The 17185-nt window shown below is 33.8% G+C and overlaps 3 protein-coding genes across 5 annotated transcripts; 2 read left to right on the forward strand and 1 right to left on the reverse strand.

Moving 5' to 3' along the window:
- Nucleotides 1-716: 716 nt before the first annotated feature.
- LOC127261650 (fruit protein pKIWI502-like) lies at nucleotides 717-4954 on the forward strand. 2 transcript variants are annotated; one of them, XM_051289940.1, is made up of 5 exons: nucleotides 717-1399; nucleotides 3265-3355; nucleotides 3465-3560; nucleotides 3638-3718; nucleotides 4459-4954. In XM_051289940.1, exons 1-5 carry the CDS (start codon nucleotides 927-929, stop codon nucleotides 4519-4521), a joined length of 804 nt encoding a protein of 267 aa, XP_051145897.1. In that variant the 5' UTR covers nucleotides 717-926; the 3' UTR covers nucleotides 4522-4954. The 2 variants fall into 2 exon arrangements, with proteins under 2 accessions (XP_051145897.1, XP_051145896.1); XM_051289939.1 differs by having other exon boundaries at nucleotides 719-1399; nucleotides 3256-3355; nucleotides 4459-4950.
- Nucleotides 4955-5533: 579 nt separating this feature from the next.
- LOC127261763 (uncharacterized) lies at nucleotides 5534-8442 on the reverse strand. Of its 2 annotated transcripts, none has more exons than XM_051290136.1 (3): nucleotides 8308-8442; nucleotides 7817-7884; nucleotides 5534-6845 (listed from the first exon to the last, which is right to left on the reverse strand). In XM_051290136.1, the coding sequence occupies exon 3, from the start codon at nucleotides 6829-6831 to the stop codon at nucleotides 5779-5781; it is 1053 nt and encodes a 350-aa protein (XP_051146093.1). In that variant the 5' UTR covers nucleotides 6832-6845; nucleotides 7817-7884; nucleotides 8308-8442; the 3' UTR covers nucleotides 5534-5778. The 2 variants fall into 2 exon arrangements, with proteins under 2 accessions (XP_051146093.1, XP_051146092.1); XM_051290135.1 differs by having other exon boundaries at nucleotides 5534-6878.
- A 4926-nt stretch (nucleotides 8443-13368) lies between these two features.
- On the forward strand, nucleotides 13369-16047 carry LOC127261919 (wall-associated receptor kinase-like 1). The gene has a single exon (XM_051290358.1). It carries the CDS (start codon nucleotides 13476-13478, stop codon nucleotides 15747-15749), a length of 2274 nt encoding a protein of 757 aa, XP_051146315.1. The 5' UTR covers nucleotides 13369-13475; the 3' UTR covers nucleotides 15750-16047.
- The last annotated feature ends 1138 nt before the right edge of the window (nucleotides 16048-17185 follow it).

Below are 17185 nucleotides of genomic sequence, written 5' to 3' on the forward strand. Positions count from 1 at the left end.
TACTAATATATTTTTTAATTACTTACTAATTATACTTTACCTAAATTTTCGTATGTAGGACAGGGAGTATAAGTATAAAATATATATTAAATATAAATAAATATAATTAATAACTTTTAGTTCTTATTTTTAATGTAATATTATGTTTTTATTAAAATATTAAATATATATAATAATAATAAAATACATTGGAAATGGATCATGTGGCGAGGGACAAATTAATTCAACAATATGCTGAATTAATCATATCCCTTAATTAATATTTAATCATTTTAATTAAATTAAACAATATCAAAATAAATGATTAAGATTAAATTCAAATGTTAAATTCAACACATAACTTTAGTTGAAATATTCTCTTTGTCCCAGTTACAGCGTTCACCTTAATGATATTTTAAAAATTTTAATTTAAAAATTTTAATTTAATTTTTTAAATTTTAATGATACTAATTAGTTATTTCATCTTAATATTAAATTATTTTATTAAATAATAATGATTTTTATCAATATATTTTTAATTATTTATTAATTATATTTATCATAAATTTTTATTTACACGATACATGAAATATTATATCTCAATTTCGAATTAATTCGAATTTTTAATATTCACAATTTATAGAATATTCAATCAATTTTAGTTTGATTCGAATTTCGGATGACAAATAATTCAACCAACCAAAATGTGACGCGTGGGAGTGTGCATCGCAATTAAGGTGCACCTGCGCGCATCGTAACGCAGCCCATTCCCATTCATTCGTCCGGTGGCGCCGCCTTCCAAATCCACCCTCTAAGTCACCGGCGACACATTCAAACTTCTTCATCACAATCCACCAAGAAATGCCAGCGGCCTCAATCCACGAATCTCCGCTTCCGCCGTCGGATTCCATGTTGGTATCCCTTCCTAATTTCTCCTCCCCTAACCAATGACCCTCTCCAATTTCAATACCCTCCGTTACCTCTCTCGCCGCACCCTCGCTTTCGCCGCCGCCGCCGCCGCCCGTCCAGACACCACCTTCTGGACCAGTGCTCCTCTTGTTAAGGTCTCCTCCGCCGCTGAATCGTTGTTTCATATCACCGTCGACGTCTCGGCGTCCCCCGAGCTTGCAGGCTCTTATACCCAAGCCGGCCAGTATTTACAGCTCCGTGTTCGTGATCCTAACTCCAGACCTTCGTTTTTCGCCATCGCTTCGCCGCCGGCAGCCGCGGTGTCGAGAGGTATTTTTGAATTTTTGGTGAAATCGGTTCCAGGATCCACTGCGGAGCGTTTGTGTGTGCTACAGAAAGGCGATGTTGTGGAATTGAGTTCGGTCATGGGCAAGGGTTTCGAGATTGATCGAATTTCGCCGCCTGATAAATACCAGACCGTGCTTATTTTCGCCACAGGATCTGGAATCAGGTATAATATGAATGCCCTAAATTGCTACCATTTTAGTTTAGTGTAGAACTCATTTCTGAAGATGAATTCTTTTACTGGAATTCTGTGTAATTATGATTTACTTGAACATTCAAGCTTTAAATTCGATGTCAGAGACCTTTTTGTTGGTTCATTTTGTGATTGTATGTTACCTCCACTCTTCTTGCTTCTTGTAAATGAATTGGTGGTTCTAATTTTGTAAATATGATCACCTTTTTTATTAGTTAATGTTATCGAAATCTGATAAACTCTTTGTTATGATTTATGCCTGTAGATTGGTAGGAGTATGATTGAGTTGATTTAGGGTGCTTATAGTCTTCGACTTCCTGTATGAAGATGATTGAACAGATGAACAATTAAGGCTAGCTATAATTTTTTAGACGAGTTGATTTTATCTCCTAACAATTAAATTAACCCTTTCAAGTTTATTTCTCTTGTTTGTTTCTTCCAAATTTTATTCTACATTGCTACTTTGTGGTTTTGGGAATTTTTATTTTCAATAATCAAATCCCGACAAGTGGTATTAGAGTTAGATACTCCTTCAGTCTATTCAAATTAGCTCATTTTGGGCTTGACACAAGAATTAAAAAAAAAAAATATTTTATTGAAAAAGTGATAGGTAGTTGGGGGTATTTTTGAAAATTTAGTTAAACAGTAAAGTAAGAGAGAATGTAATAAAGTTAATTGTATTTGTTGTAAATAAGTGTTGAATGAGTAATAATTAAATGTTGACAAATTTAGTGGACGGAATAAAAAGGAAAGTGAGAATAAATTTGGCGGACGCTGGGAGTATTTTGGATCAATAGTTCAATTACTAAGATGTCTTTTGACAAAGTTGAAATTGAGAAGTTAAGTGGGAAAATTTGGTTTGTGTTTTGGATGGATCTAGATGTAGTCTCTAAATGGTCTAAAGCAATTTGGATTTGACACATCGAATTTCAAGAAATTATTTTTATTATTATTATTATTTTTTTAAAATGTTATTTGAAGTTTTCTATGAAGTTTGTCATGAAGTGACAAGCAATTTGGTTGCAATAGTTGATAAAGGGAGAAATCCACCACAACTATTGTCTGGTTAAAAAAGCTCTTTACTCCATATGCATGCCTGAAGGTTAATCTTAAACAAGGCGGAGAAAGAAGGGGTTTGTTTGATTTTGATTTGAGTTTGAGTTTTTTATTTCAGTTTTAGTTTAAATAGTATTTTAACGTGATGATTTGTGAGAAAAAATAGTATATTTTTATTAGGAATCATGCATGCGGAATAGTGATGGTTTTGATTATCAACTAAACACTTGCAAGAAGCCTGGACACATGATGGAAGACTTAATGACTCATGCATTCAACTTATATGGCTGGTCGTGAATTTTCATTAACACAACCCTTTTTATAGAGGAGTATATCCTATATTGGGATAACACTAATCCTCTACCAAAAAGAGGCAAATCCTAGATGGATAGCTAGATAAATGTACAAAGCCCAAATCTATATCAACAACACAAATAGGCTTTTACCAAACTTCGGATACGTGTTTAACATTCTTAAACTCACTTTGACAAGGTTATATCTATTGTTTCCAAATTCAGTGTTTATCTGTGGATTGCATGCTTTCTCACTTTTGTATCACCTTGTTTTATCTTTTTCCTTCTCGAAATAGCATCATATTGAACTTTAATAAGTAAATGTCATACTCTATGTCCTCTGTACATGAAAATTAATTTTGCTTAATTTTATATATTTGTCGCATAACGATAGTTTCCAATTATCCAACCTTTGTGTTATTTATATGCATGAGAATTTCTTCGGAGTACTGTTACCTATTGTCTCTTGATGATGCATAGCCCAATTAGGTCTTTAATTGAGGCAGGCTTTGGTGCTGATAAGAGATCAGATGTCAGGCTTTATTATGGTGCTCGAAACCTTCTTAGAATGGCCTATCAGGTAAATATCATGGCTTCTATGGCACACTCATATATGGGGATAACATTGTTTTATGTTTGCTGTTATCTTCATTAAATTTATGCATTCTTTCCTCTCAAAATTTCTGCAGGACAGATTTAAACACTGGAAATCTTCCGGGGTAGATATCGTGCCGGTGCTGTCTAAGCCAGACTACACTTGGACAGGCGAGCGAGGCTATGTGCAGGTTGTTGACTAACACAATAGGCTTTAAAGGAACTTTATATTTTCCCTTTTCATATTTATTCACACTTTCTTTTTCAGGCTGCTTTTGCTAGAGCGAAGAGAGTCTTTAACCCTCAATCTACTGGTGCCATTCTCTGTGGCCAACGACAAATGGCTGAGGTTTGTGTAGTTTCGTACACAACATAATATAGTTCAAATTCTTGTTAGTTATCTTTTGCTAACTTCTAGGATTCTATCTGTGTATATTGGTTAATTGAGTTTTACGTCTATTTTCTCGCGGTGCCACAGAAAAAATAACAAGGGAATAACTGGGGATTTATGTGATTTGTTATAGAATTTGGTCTTCAGTTGGAACAATTAGGATTCACTTTTGGTTTTGCTATAGGCGACGAATCAATTCAATTATAAAGGAATTTAACATGGTGATGATAACTCCTTTTTTTAATCCGAGCATGGTCAAAATTTCCCCCGTATACCACAGTCAGTAGTTTATAACATTTTATGTATGTATGTCTAGACATAAAGAACGAGATTTTGCTGTTCTATTTTCCAAAACGTCCGATCTATGACTACTCCAAGCACTATCCTTTTGATGGAGGCTTTTGTAGCTGTTTGGTGTCGAGGAACTTATGAGTATTTCATATGTGAATGACTTCTGTACCATGTTTAGGGGCAATTGAGGATTCGAGTTTTTCTATTAATGTTTGATGTGATGTGAGAGGAAAAAATCTCCATATATTTTTGTAGGTGCTTGAAAATAGTTAAAATTTTAAATTGAAACTATAGGTGCATAAAGTTGATGGTTAAAAATAAAATAGTTTAATTTTTGGTTTTGCGACTGGTTAATACTGAGTTTATTGCAGGATAACAATTTGGTTTTCGTTATTGTCTTCTTGCAGGAGGTAACTTCTCTTCTTGTATCCAATGGAGTGTCGAGGGAGAAAATTTTGAAGAACTTCTGACAGTCGCGGTCACAAGTTTAAACATGTTACACATAACTTTTATGCTAGCAGTCTACATTCATTTTGCTCCTTCTGGTCCACAAGGATCATGCTAAATTATAGAATAAGATCGATTTTATCACGCAGATAGAGACGCATGCTTGCAAAGATTCCATGGGCGCGCGGCGCGCATTGTTGTGGGTAAAGATGTATTATTAGTGTAGAAAATATATATATATATATATTTGATTGGGGATATCCTATCCTACAAGGGAACACTTCATGTTGTATTTATTTTAAAGTAATTCTCTTATTTGGTATAAGTTGCTGTATTTGCTTCAACATTTTCACTAAAATGTTTTCTACCCCTTCCATATTCTGCATTTGTTTTCAGCCTCAGCCTCAGCTACAAACATTATGATTGTAAGAATGTGAATAGTATGTTTACTTGTGTTCTGTTTTTGTCAAGTGTGTTTTTTTGCACCAAATTTTGTTTTTTCTTTTTTTTTTTTTAAAAAATATATATATAACTTTTCTCAAAAGACATCTTATCATACATTATTTTCATACTGAATTCAAACCAAAAAAAAAAAAAAAAAACACTTAACCATATTCTAAATTTACAATAAAATTATGTTGTTGAATGGTAAATAAATGTAGTCATGGAGAATAGGGTGTTGATCTTTAATGACTATTTTTATACTCCCTCCATCCTAATTAAAATATTTTTTACCATTTTCGTATGTCTCAATTAAAAATATTCATTTTTAATTAAAAAAAATAATTATACATTAATACATAAATAATTATATTTAAATGGTCGTACATTTTCGATTTTACTATTCAAATTCTTTTTTTCCTCTAAAATATCAAATAAAACACTTATTTTTTTTTTGTATTACACTAGAATAAATTTTTACATTCAAAACATTAAGTTATTACATATTTATATCACATGAAACAATTATTTCAATTCAAAATTTTACTATTTAAAATCAAAACCAAAACCAAAAACTAAAATCTTACAAATAAGTAGAGCTAAATCAGAATAATAAAATCATCAGTCAGTCATCAGTCCAACAGAACAAGATCATCGATGATCACACACATATCAAGTCACAAATGGCAACGAGCTTCGAATTTAAATTAAGTCAGACACACACACTACCACATAGTTTCGATCCGCAGCTAAAACAAAAAACATTAGAGCTTGCAATGTCGAGTAAACATACCGGTCATCGAGGAGGTCATATAAAATCTTCAAGTACTTTGATCCAGTCAATCCTCACAACCATTCATATCCGTCTCCTTGGAACCATTTTCCCGGCGTTCATCATTGCGATTTACCACCTCCGGCGCCTGATTTCCACCATTAACATCACTTGAGCTCACCTTACATCTGCCTGTCCTCTGCCTGTGCTTTGATCCATCAGAATCTGGAGTGTCACGGCTGTTACGCTTGTGTTTCGATCGATGATGCTTCTTGTGGGGTTTCGAGTGATGATGACTTTTTTTGTATCCTTCATCACTTGAAGAATCTGCAGAGCTTAGATTCGAATGCTTGTGATGCTTATGCCGTCTCGACTTGCTCCTTTTCTTGACACCATTGTCGTCATCATCGTTAGAAGACTCCGAATGGCTACAACGGCGAAGGTGTCTGTGATGCTTAGAATGATTCCTCCTGAACCCGTTGTCATTTTCATCGCTCGAAGAGTCTGAAGCACTGGAATCCGAGAAAGAACCATGTCTATGTTTCTTACGGCGGCTGTGATTCTTCTTCTTTTCTTCCAAATCACTGTAATAACCATCGCGGTTGTCATCAGAATCAGAAGATCTTTTTGGCTTTTGCTTGTGTTTGTGGTGTTTTGTACGAAGCCTTCTGGAGTCGTCGGAAGAACTTGAATCGGAGATCGAGCCATGCCTGTGTTTCTTGCGACTATGTTTCTTCCTCCTCTCCTCCGAATCACTGTCATATCCATCACTGCTGTAGTCAGAATCTGAGGGTAGTCTATTTGCCTTCCGGCTCGATTTCTTATCTTTCTTTTCGTGATCAGTCAAGTCGGAATGATTGTGTTTTCTTTGCCTCTTGTGAGACTTCTTACTCCTCTTTCTTCCATCATCGGAATTTTCGCTCTCTGTGCCAGTGTCCGATACAGACACTGATCTCCTCTTGTGCTTGGCAGCCTTTGCCTTGTTAGCCTTGGCTTCGGCATCGGCTTTGGCCTTTGCGGCAGCTTCGAGCTTTTGTTCCCATTTTAGGGGTGCTTCTTGCTTGGCCAAAACTCTCTTTTTCTTTTCCTCGACCAACTGCATAAATTTCTTGGCATCCATAAACACAACTCAACCTGCATTTGGTATGATGATGACCAGAAGTACATCTCAAAGAGAGAAAGAACAGTGTTAGTTTTTGCTCCACGAAACAATTAAAAAGCATCATAAAATCAACATAAACGAAAGATACTTTATAAATGAGAGGCAATTTGGGTGCTGAATAAAATTATTCAGTATAGCGCTGACAACACTTTAAATAATAACAAACAAAACATAAATCAACAGCATAAAATTTGAGTTAATACAATATAAAAGCAGCACATTAACTGACGACGCATGGCAATAGTCCGCACAACATCATTGAACTCACCCATAAAATATATAGAAACAGTCCACCCATAAAGCGTGAAATAACAACACATAATTGAAGTGATTTGGTGTCTATCTATTTGGTACGTGCTGGCTAGGGTTAATCGGCATGGCGCTGATTAGCTATAATAAGCACCCTAACCAGTCCCTCATAAATTACTTTCATAACTATCTATCCAAAAAAACTAGTGCAAATAGGTTTACAATGATAAAAACACTTTAACAACAAAAGCACTTGATGACCAACAACCTCGAACAATGACAGAAATACAAAAACAATTCTACATCGAAAAGGAATTAATCTTACAAATTTACAAGGTCTCAATAAACAAACAAAATACAATGTATCATCAGCAATTCCATTCACTTCACAATACTATTATGATTACTTTCTAACTCAATTTATTCGACCATTCTATAATATGCTATCCTTGCAGATAGATGAATATCACAAAGTGCTGAATAAAAAACTTATGTCCATCACACAGTTTCAAATTTCAATTTTCAACATATCCAGATATAATTGAGAAAACAGTGAATGAATTCAGAACAGGGGAAATCAAAGATGACGTAGTTTACCATAGTTGCCAATTAACAAAAATAAGAAACTCTATCAACAATCCATAATAATCTCAAATACACAAAATGCAACGAAAATCTAAATCTGTTTTCTTACCTTATGACAAGAAAGGATATCCACAACAGCTCGGGAAAAAGAACAGCCAATTACCACTCCAAACACCACTATTTCAAACAAAAACAAACAACCAAAAGTTTAATTAGATCAAGATCAGTTAGCAACAAGCACAATACTAACGTTTCATACAACCCATGAACAAAAGGGGAACAAATAAAAACTCCAAATCGTGTCAATAGCAAACATTTAGGCAAATCCAAGTCCGAAATATTTTCCGTGGAGGTAAAGCGTAAGTAATCGTTAATCATTCGTAAATATATTTAGGCAAATCCAAGTCCGAAAGTAAACGGAATCTGAAATCAATTTTCAACAAAATCAATGATACGGATTTGCTTGGAGAGAAACCCTAATATATGAACCAAGGCGCATCAGCCTCAGATCCAAAAAGAGGACAGACAGGAGAATGGAAAAACTCATAAAACCCATCGAAATCACATGAATTGACAATGAACCGAGGCCGGAATCCATACCTAGGAAACAGATCTGAGGCGGAGATTTGGGAGATGGCGGTGGGTTTGGGTTGAGAAGTGGGAGGGAGGTGGAAGCGCTGCTATTGACTCTCTCTCTCTCTCTCTCTCTCTCTCTATATATATATATCGGGTTGGAGTCGGAGAGAATGATTGGTTAACAGGTGCTTTATACTCCGAGAGACAAAAGCGTGTTTATTACTTTTTTTTTTTGAAAAAGCGTGTTACTTGGAGAGTTGAATTCAACGCGCATCACAAGGCAATTAATAAATGATTAATTGCAAAGCGCGTCCTCAGTTAATCTACATTCTAACGGTGCATTGCATTTTGATTTTGCAGGTCATTCGGGTAGTTTGCAAGTGTTTGTTTGTTTGTTTTTTTTTTTCATTTCAAATATATTTTAATATTTTCTCTTGTTTTGGATATTTTGTCCGTGTTATTGTAAACATGAAAATTTACGAGGGATATAATTAGTAAATAATTAAAAATATATTAATGAAAATAATTATCATATAATAAAAATAATTATAGATTAAGATTAAAATAATTTATTAGTATAATTAAAATTTAAAAAATTATAAATTAAATTTTTTAAAATAAAATTAAAGTGTATAATTATTTTTCAAAAAAAAAAGTGACAAAATAAGTGGGATAAAATGAAAAAGTAGACATAAAAAATGGGACGGAAGAAGTATTAATTTTAATAATATATTCTCTCAGTCTTATTTGAAAGAATTCATTTTATTTGAATGACATAATTATTTAAGATAAAATAGTTTAATTAGTTGATAATAATGTATTATAATATTATTTTATTATATTTTTATACTATTATTGTTAATAATTTTAAAATAAAAATTATAATTAAATTAAATTTGAAACAAATGTTTAAATATATTAAATATTATATTTTAATAAAATATTATATATGAATATGATTTTATAAAGAATAAAATTTTAAATAATATATTATATTTATTTATTTATAATTAAGATAAATTAATTTTATAAAAATAGTGAAGTTTTAAACGTAGATAAAAAAATATTTGTTTATTGAGGTAGAGGTGTTTGTTTGGGGGTTTGGATTTTGAGTTGAGATTTGAATAGGAAAAATTTTGAATTTGAATAGTTGTATGATGTGATATAAATAGGTGCTGATGTAATGTTTTGAATGTAAAATTGATTTTTAGTATAATATAAACAATAAAAAATACGTGTTTGATTTGATATTTTTTGGGAGAAAAAATGAGATAATAGTGTATTTAAAATCCAATCCCCAAACAAACTCAAAATGGATTTTGAGTAGTTCCTACCTAATATGATGTTATATATTATTATAAAGTTAATTAAATTGATTTATATTTGTTAAATATATATAGATTTAAAAAACTTTACCAAAAATAAAAACGTGTCAATTGAAGTGAAACATACAAAAAAATGAAATAGAGACCGTTGAAATGGGACAGAGTGAGCTTTATATTAAAATATTATTTGAACGAAAAATAGCAAAAAACACCCCGTGATTCTAAAACCCAAAAAACCTCCAAGTGGTTTCCAAAATGTTGCGAAAACAATCCCATCCGTTTAGGATTTAACGGTGGTTGTGTATCACGCGCCTAGTATACGATTTTTTATCAATAAACTGATATATTCTTATATAAAATTACTAAAATACTCTAATGACTATTTTTTACATCTTATTTTTCTTTTTCCTTGTTCTTCTCCATACTCTTAAAATTACTAAAATACCATAATGACTATTTTTTACAGCATTTTTTTTTATTTTAAATTCACTAAACATAACCAAATTTAAAATCCATCCCAAATTTATTGTTCACTATCGATTTCTTCTTCTATTTTATCAAACCCAAATATATAAGAAATCAATTTGACATCCAAATTTGAAATTAATCTAAGAAGAGGGGAAAAAAATCGGTGTTGCTGGTTGTAGAAGAAAAATTGAGGAAGAAAGAATAATTGAGTTGGAAAAATAAAGAAAAAAGAAGAATTGGGAGAAAAAAAAATTGGAAAAAAAGAGAAATAAAGAAGAAAGAAAATTGGAAGAAAATAAAGAAAAAATCTGTCCAGCCCGTTCTTCTTCTTATTTCTTTTTTTCTTCCTTTTTTTCTTTCTTTCTTCTTATCTGCTCCGGCTGTTTTTGTCCGTCGTCTTCTTTCTCTTTTTATTACTTTCCAATTCTTCATTCTTCAAAGAACAATTGTAGACGAAGAAGAAGAAGAAAAATTTGGAGAAAAAGAAAAAAAGAAAGAACGGGTGAGGCTGCGAGGGCTGAAAAAGAATTGGAAAAGAAGAAGAAAAAAATTAGGAAAAAAAACCTGCATGTGAAGAAGAATTTGGGGATGAAGAAAATGGAAGAATTTGGTGTCTTTGGGGAGAATAGAAGAAGAAAGAAGAGAAGAGAGAAAAATAAATTAAAATATATATAAATAGGGTATAACGGTCAAATATGATAAAATTTAACGTCCGTTAGTCAAATTTAGAGATGGGGAGAGTGTGCACTATTTTGTAAAACACAAGTCTTTTGAAATTTTAAAACTAAGGGGGATTTTTAGCGAATTCGGAAAATCACATGGGTCTTTTACTATTTTGTCTTATTTGAATCAAATATTTAATTTAAAATCAAAATCGAACGACACTCCGTACATATACTTTTAAATATAAGACTCTTTACACTAAAGTTTGTTTGACTGTGATTTGAAACTAATTTAAAATGAATTTTTGATTTAAATATTCTTTGTCTCAATCCAAATGAGCCTTTGGAGTTTTATAGTAAATTGAAAGTGTGTAAGATGTTTGGATATTTTTGCCATTTAACTTATGTATAAAGTAATTGTATGTAATTATATATATTTGTAATTTAAGTAAAAATGAAAAGTATTTTAAGTAAAAATGAAAAGTATTTTGGTGTTAGTGTGTGATTACTTTGATATAATAGAAATTGATATTTTTGAGTGGGACATACACAAATAATAAAAAAGTACTTTAAGCTGAGACTAATGAAGTAATATTTTGATGGAATTTTGTAAAAGAAAATAGCATATTTTTGTTGAAAATCATATAAAATGAATAATATTGGTTTAGATTTGAAATCTTAAATGAACAAATTCTTAGACTTTTAAAATTTTGAAGTTTTTAAAAATATTTGAAAATTAATACTTCCATGTCCTACTTAATTTGTTTATTATTTTTATTTTCATTCATCCCATAATTTGTCATTTCTTTTTTCGGAAATACAATTATACATTTTAATCGCATTTTAAAATTCATAATTTATAATTTTTTCATTTTAATTAAACTATTTAGTCATGTTAATCTTAATATAAAATTATTTTTATTAAATTATAATTATTTTTACTAATACACTTTTTAATTATCTACTAATTATACAATACCTAAAACTCCGTACCTAAGCTAAAGGGGACAAATTAGTTGGGACGGAGGGAGTAAAAATAATTTTATTTGATATAATATTAATTAAAAAGTATTATAGATAAATAGTAGTACTAAAATTTTCAAAAATATTTGTGCAAAGAGGTGTGTTTATTGTGTTTCTTGGATGATTGTGTTTATTAGATAAATGTGTTTTTATGCTAGGTATGAGAAATTATATTCTTTTCTTCTATAGTTACGATGAGATTAATGAACTTTTCAACTAGCGAATAATTTTTGCCATTAATTTTTGTCCCATTTCCTACATTTTTTGGCCCTTTCGATTCAACCCATCGGGCACATTGAACTTGGAGCCTTTCCGTCGAAGTTCCTAACGCCGGTGAAAAAAGAAAGAAGAATCGCCAAAAAGAAAGTAGATCGGAGCTGTTCGTGGACTGTTTGTTGTGAACGAATTAGGATTAATGATCGGATAAAAAAAAAAAAGAAAATCGTAAAAAGATATAGATTTACGTGGTTCACCAATACCATGTTGACTACATCCAGCAAAAATAAACAACATACATTATTGAGGAGGGCGGATTATTTCGTAACCATAAGTCTATTTAAATAAATAAAGTATGTTGGCCCAATACTGCGTACCGTCGGAGGCCACTCCGCGCCCCCGGACCCAGGTAAGGGAGACTTTGCCCCTCTTGACCCCGGACTTGCCGACCAGGCACTGATATCTACGTGAAAACTCAACGAAGTGACAAATTATATTTAAAACATATCAACACTGTTGAAGTCTTCGAAAAGTCTTCGGAGAAGATGTCGATGCCCGTCTCCAGTGCAGTCCGTCGGAGTTCGCTGCAGTGCCGCGGCTGCTCGTCCGAAGCCGTCGTCGTCCGAAAAGTCAGATACATCTTGATTTTACAAAACCAATAAAAATCACACAAAAACAGAGAAAAAATCCTCCCCCAATGCCAAAATTTTATCTAAAAATCGCACTGTTGAAAAAAATCTCTATTGTATAAAATAAAATTTAATTTTTTTATTTTATAGTGTTAAAAATAATAAAAATTATATCCATCTGTTGATTTTTTTTTCATAAACATTTAATTTTTCTTTCTCTCTCTCTTTTTTTTTTATTTTTTATTTTTTTTATTGTGACAAAAGAAATTGAAAAAGATAATATAGAATCGATAGAAAAAATCGATATTTTGCTCACCGAAATGTTACGGCCGGTTCCGTCACTGTTGAACTGGGTAGCTGCTTTGTTCTTTTTCTGTTTTTACATGGCTGCTGCTGTTTTTCTGGTCTTAAAAATTGATTAATTAGGTTTAGCCACCAATTATTACATTTAATTTTGTACCTTTAATTACTCATAGTTTGACAATGAATTATGATGACGGAACAGGGGAGTTATTGAAAATAAAAGGGATAGACTTTGATTAAGGAATTTAATTAGAAGTCTCCCTAAGTCACATATATATATATTATAGCAAAAAGACAATTATCTTATTTGGCATATTGAAATAGAGCACACTGTAATATATTATTAAAAATGTGGAAAAAAATGATGAAAGTGACATAGGAAACAACAAAAGATAATCATTATTCCAACTTCAACATTCAAACTCATGACTGAGTCTACCATTGATGAATTAATTAATTATTCAGACTTTTGATTCAACGCTCTTTATTGTTAAAGCTTATGATCCCTTTAATCTCTACCATTTCAATGGCTTAATCCACTGATTCTGCACTCAAAGAAATTAATCATGGAGATGAAGCTGCCCTTCATACATGTAGCCATTTACTTTCTGTGTTTATCTCCAGCCATGGTTGCTCAATCAATCTCTTTGTCCAAGCATGGCTGCCCGGAAAAATGTGGGGATGTCACCATTCCCTATCCTTTCGGAATTGGTTCGAAATGCAGTGCAAATTCATCATTCACAATCATCTGCAACAACTCAACCAATCCTCCAAAGCCAATCTTGAGCAGCATTGATAATCTAGAAGTGCTGGAGATCTTCCTCAAAGGCACAATCGTCGTAAACCAGCGTGTGTCGCCGCTGAATTGCTCTTCCGACGACTCGACACAGCAAACGCTGCCGATATCACTTTCCGGAAGTCCTTTTTACATCTCATCCAGGTATAATTCCTTTGTTAATCTAGGCTGCAAAAACTCTGTCTGGCTGCTCTCCAATTCCACGCCTGTCCTTGCCGGATGCACGGCCTTTTGCCGGAGAAATTTGACAGACGCCGCTTGTAATGGCGTCGGCTGCTGCCGGATAACCATTCCAGAGAGGCTTCAGGAGCTTCAGTTTGCATACAAAAGCACTCAGCCAAGTAATGGTTCTTTCTGTGGCTATGCCTTCCCTGTCGCCAAGAAATGGCTCCAAATCGATTTTAACAATCACACAAATGATCTGTCGAATCCTTTCGACAAAGATTTTGGATTCGCGCCTATAGTATTAGAATGGGAAGCTTATAATAGTGATACACTTTCGACCGGAAGTTATTGCCGCGATATACAAGACAGATCACTTCTTCTTTTGTGCATGTCTCCTGGAATCGGCTACAAAAATTCGATTATTAATAAGCTTTGCAGTAATTATAGTCGATACTCAAGTTCATTTTCATCTTTTTTCGACGATGATGTTGATGAATACACGTATGAGTCGACGTCTGGATACTGCGATTGTTATGACGGGTACGAAGGGAATCCATATTTACCTCAGGGATGCATCGACAATTGTCCCAACTGCTACAACAACAATGATAATCATAGTCCGGGAAAGTTAAGAAATCGAATCAAGATTGCATTCATCGTTATAGGAAGCGTGTTCGGGGGGCTCATTTTGCTCTGCGGCTTGTGGAGGTCCGGAAAATTTGTGACCGAGGCGATAAAGGCCGTGCGTAGATACATGTTTTATAAGCGCAACGGCGGGTTGTTATTGGAGCAGCACTTGGCGTCGACTGAAAATGGACTCGAGAAAACCAAGCTGTTCACTTCAAAAGAGCTCCAAAAAGCTACAGATCATTACAACAAAAATCGTATACTTGGCCGTGGCGGCCAAGGAACCGTCTACAAAGGAATGCTGACAGATGGAAAGATCGTGGCGGTGAAGAAGTCGAAAAAGGTAGATGAAGGTGATCTTGAAGTGTTCATCAACGAGGTTGTTATTGTGTCGCAAATAAACCACCGGAATGTGGTCCGGCTGCTCGGCTGTTGTCTCGAGACTGAAGTACCTCTTCTCGTCTACGAGTTTATCCCAAACGGCACGCTCTTCAGCCATATCCATGAGCCGAGCGACGATCTTCCATTAACATGGGAAATGCGTATGCGAATTGCGTCCGAAGTGGCGGGGGCGCTTGCATACTTGCACTCTGCTTCGTCTGCGCCTATTTATCATCGCGATATCAAGTCGACGAATATACTCCTGGATGAAAAGTACCGAGCGAAAGTTTCGGATTTTGGGGCATCGAGGTCGGTCTCTATTGATCAAACACACATCACTACAAGAATTTTGGGCACATTCGGTTACCTGGATCCGGAGTATTTCCAATCGAGCCAGTTCACGGAAAAGAGCGACGTATACAGTTTTGGCGTGGTTGTAGTTGAGCTTTTGACGGGGGAGAAAGCCGTGACCTCAGTTAGAGCTGAATCGGGAAAGAGTTTAGCGACGCATTTCTTGCATACAATGGAGGAGAATAAACTATTCGACATTCTTGATTCGAGAGTACTCACAGAGGGTAATGTAGAAGACATTGCGGCTATTGCTGAACTTGCTAGAAAATGTTTGCACTTGAATGGCAAGAAAAGGCCGACTATGAAAGAAGTTGCTGCTGATCTTGACGGAATTCGAAGAGGGTTCAACGACGACATGGTTTCTATGCAACATTTCGAACACGACAGCAAAGTTAACCATTCAGTCGAGGTTTCGGATGAGTCATCCGATTTCTCGTCGTTCGTTTACGCGAGCACGGACGTCGATTCGATCACCGATTACACACAACAGGTTAAGAGTCGAGTGCCTGATGAGCCTTGAAGAATGATATATGCTTCTAAATGTCGATCGAAGCTTCTGTATTCCCATTTCTTGTTGTGCCCACAGAATAAATCAGTAGTTAAGCAAGTGTTCTATATGATGGTGATCTGCAGAATGTTTGATTTCAATTTCATCTCATGATCGATTAATATGTTGATGGATTGGAAATACTCATTGCTGAATTACTATTTTCATTAACTAGAACCCACGTTACGTTTTTGGATGAATGTATTTTTTATATTAGGTACAGTGAATGGTGTCGAACTTTGTGAATAGATAAAATATAAATATATATATATATATATATTATATGGGGATAGTTAGAGTGCTATGCTGATTTTTCAACTCAGCACATGTTATATGTACAAACAACACACATTTGTTAGTTGATGTGTTATATTCATATTATATTAACATATAAAATGTGTTGTCTGTTATAATAATGTGTGTTGTCAGACAGCACACATAATGTACTGTTAAACTATAACATGTGTTTTTTTGTTCATGTGATATATTTGTATTATATTAACATATAGAATGTGTTGTATGTAAGTAATACCATGTCCTGGTCAGCACAATGCTGAATTTAAAATTCGGTATATATATATATATATTTTTTGTTATAATACATATAAAAAATTGTATCACTAACAAACACAAAGTCGACAAAATTCACTCTAATCCTTTTGAAGACTATTTTTTATATATATATTTTTAATGTTTGTATTTAAAATTAGACAAAATTCACACATTTGATACTAATTGAACAACAAACTCTGAATTGTTTAAGACCTCACATCAACAATTTTCTACTCTTTGGAGCCTTTTTCCCTATTTTATTTCATTTTATTGCAAATTTCTTATTTTGGACTAATTCTTCAAGGCCTCAACAGTTTTCGAACATATAAATCTCTAATTTCCCCTTCGAGTTTTTAATAAATATTTGGGTAAATCATATAATATTTTTTGTGTTTTTAGTAAAAATGTACAAAAATAATTTGTATTTTGAAAAGGATTTGGATCCGGTGCTGAACAACCAAAACTCAGCACCGTGCTGAGCCGCCTAAAATCTGCCGCAAGCACCGCCATCTCATCCTCCACTACCGTCACCGCCGCTCCTGTTGCCATTTTCATCTCCTTCCACCTCCGCCGCTGTTGTTCTCTTTCTATTTCACCGTCACTATGGTCGCCTCATCCTCCTCCATCACCACCATTGCCGCTCAATTGTTCTCCTCCTCCGCCACCACCATCATCGCCGTCCAACTGTTCTCCTCAACCACCTCCACCGCGGTTGTTCTCCTTCTCTTTCACCATCACCATGGCTGCCACCTCCACCACCATCACTATCACCGTCCAACTGTTCTCTTCCACCACTTCCACCGTTGTTGTTCTCTTTTTCTTTCACCATCACCACCACCGCCACCTGCTTCTCCACT

The sequence above is a fragment of the Andrographis paniculata genome, unplaced genomic scaffold (assembly GCF_009805555.1).
Source record: "Andrographis paniculata isolate CXL003 unplaced genomic scaffold, ASM980555v1 Contig64END, whole genome shotgun sequence".
In the NCBI taxonomy this organism is placed as follows: domain Eukaryota; kingdom Viridiplantae; phylum Streptophyta; class Magnoliopsida; order Lamiales; family Acanthaceae; genus Andrographis; species Andrographis paniculata.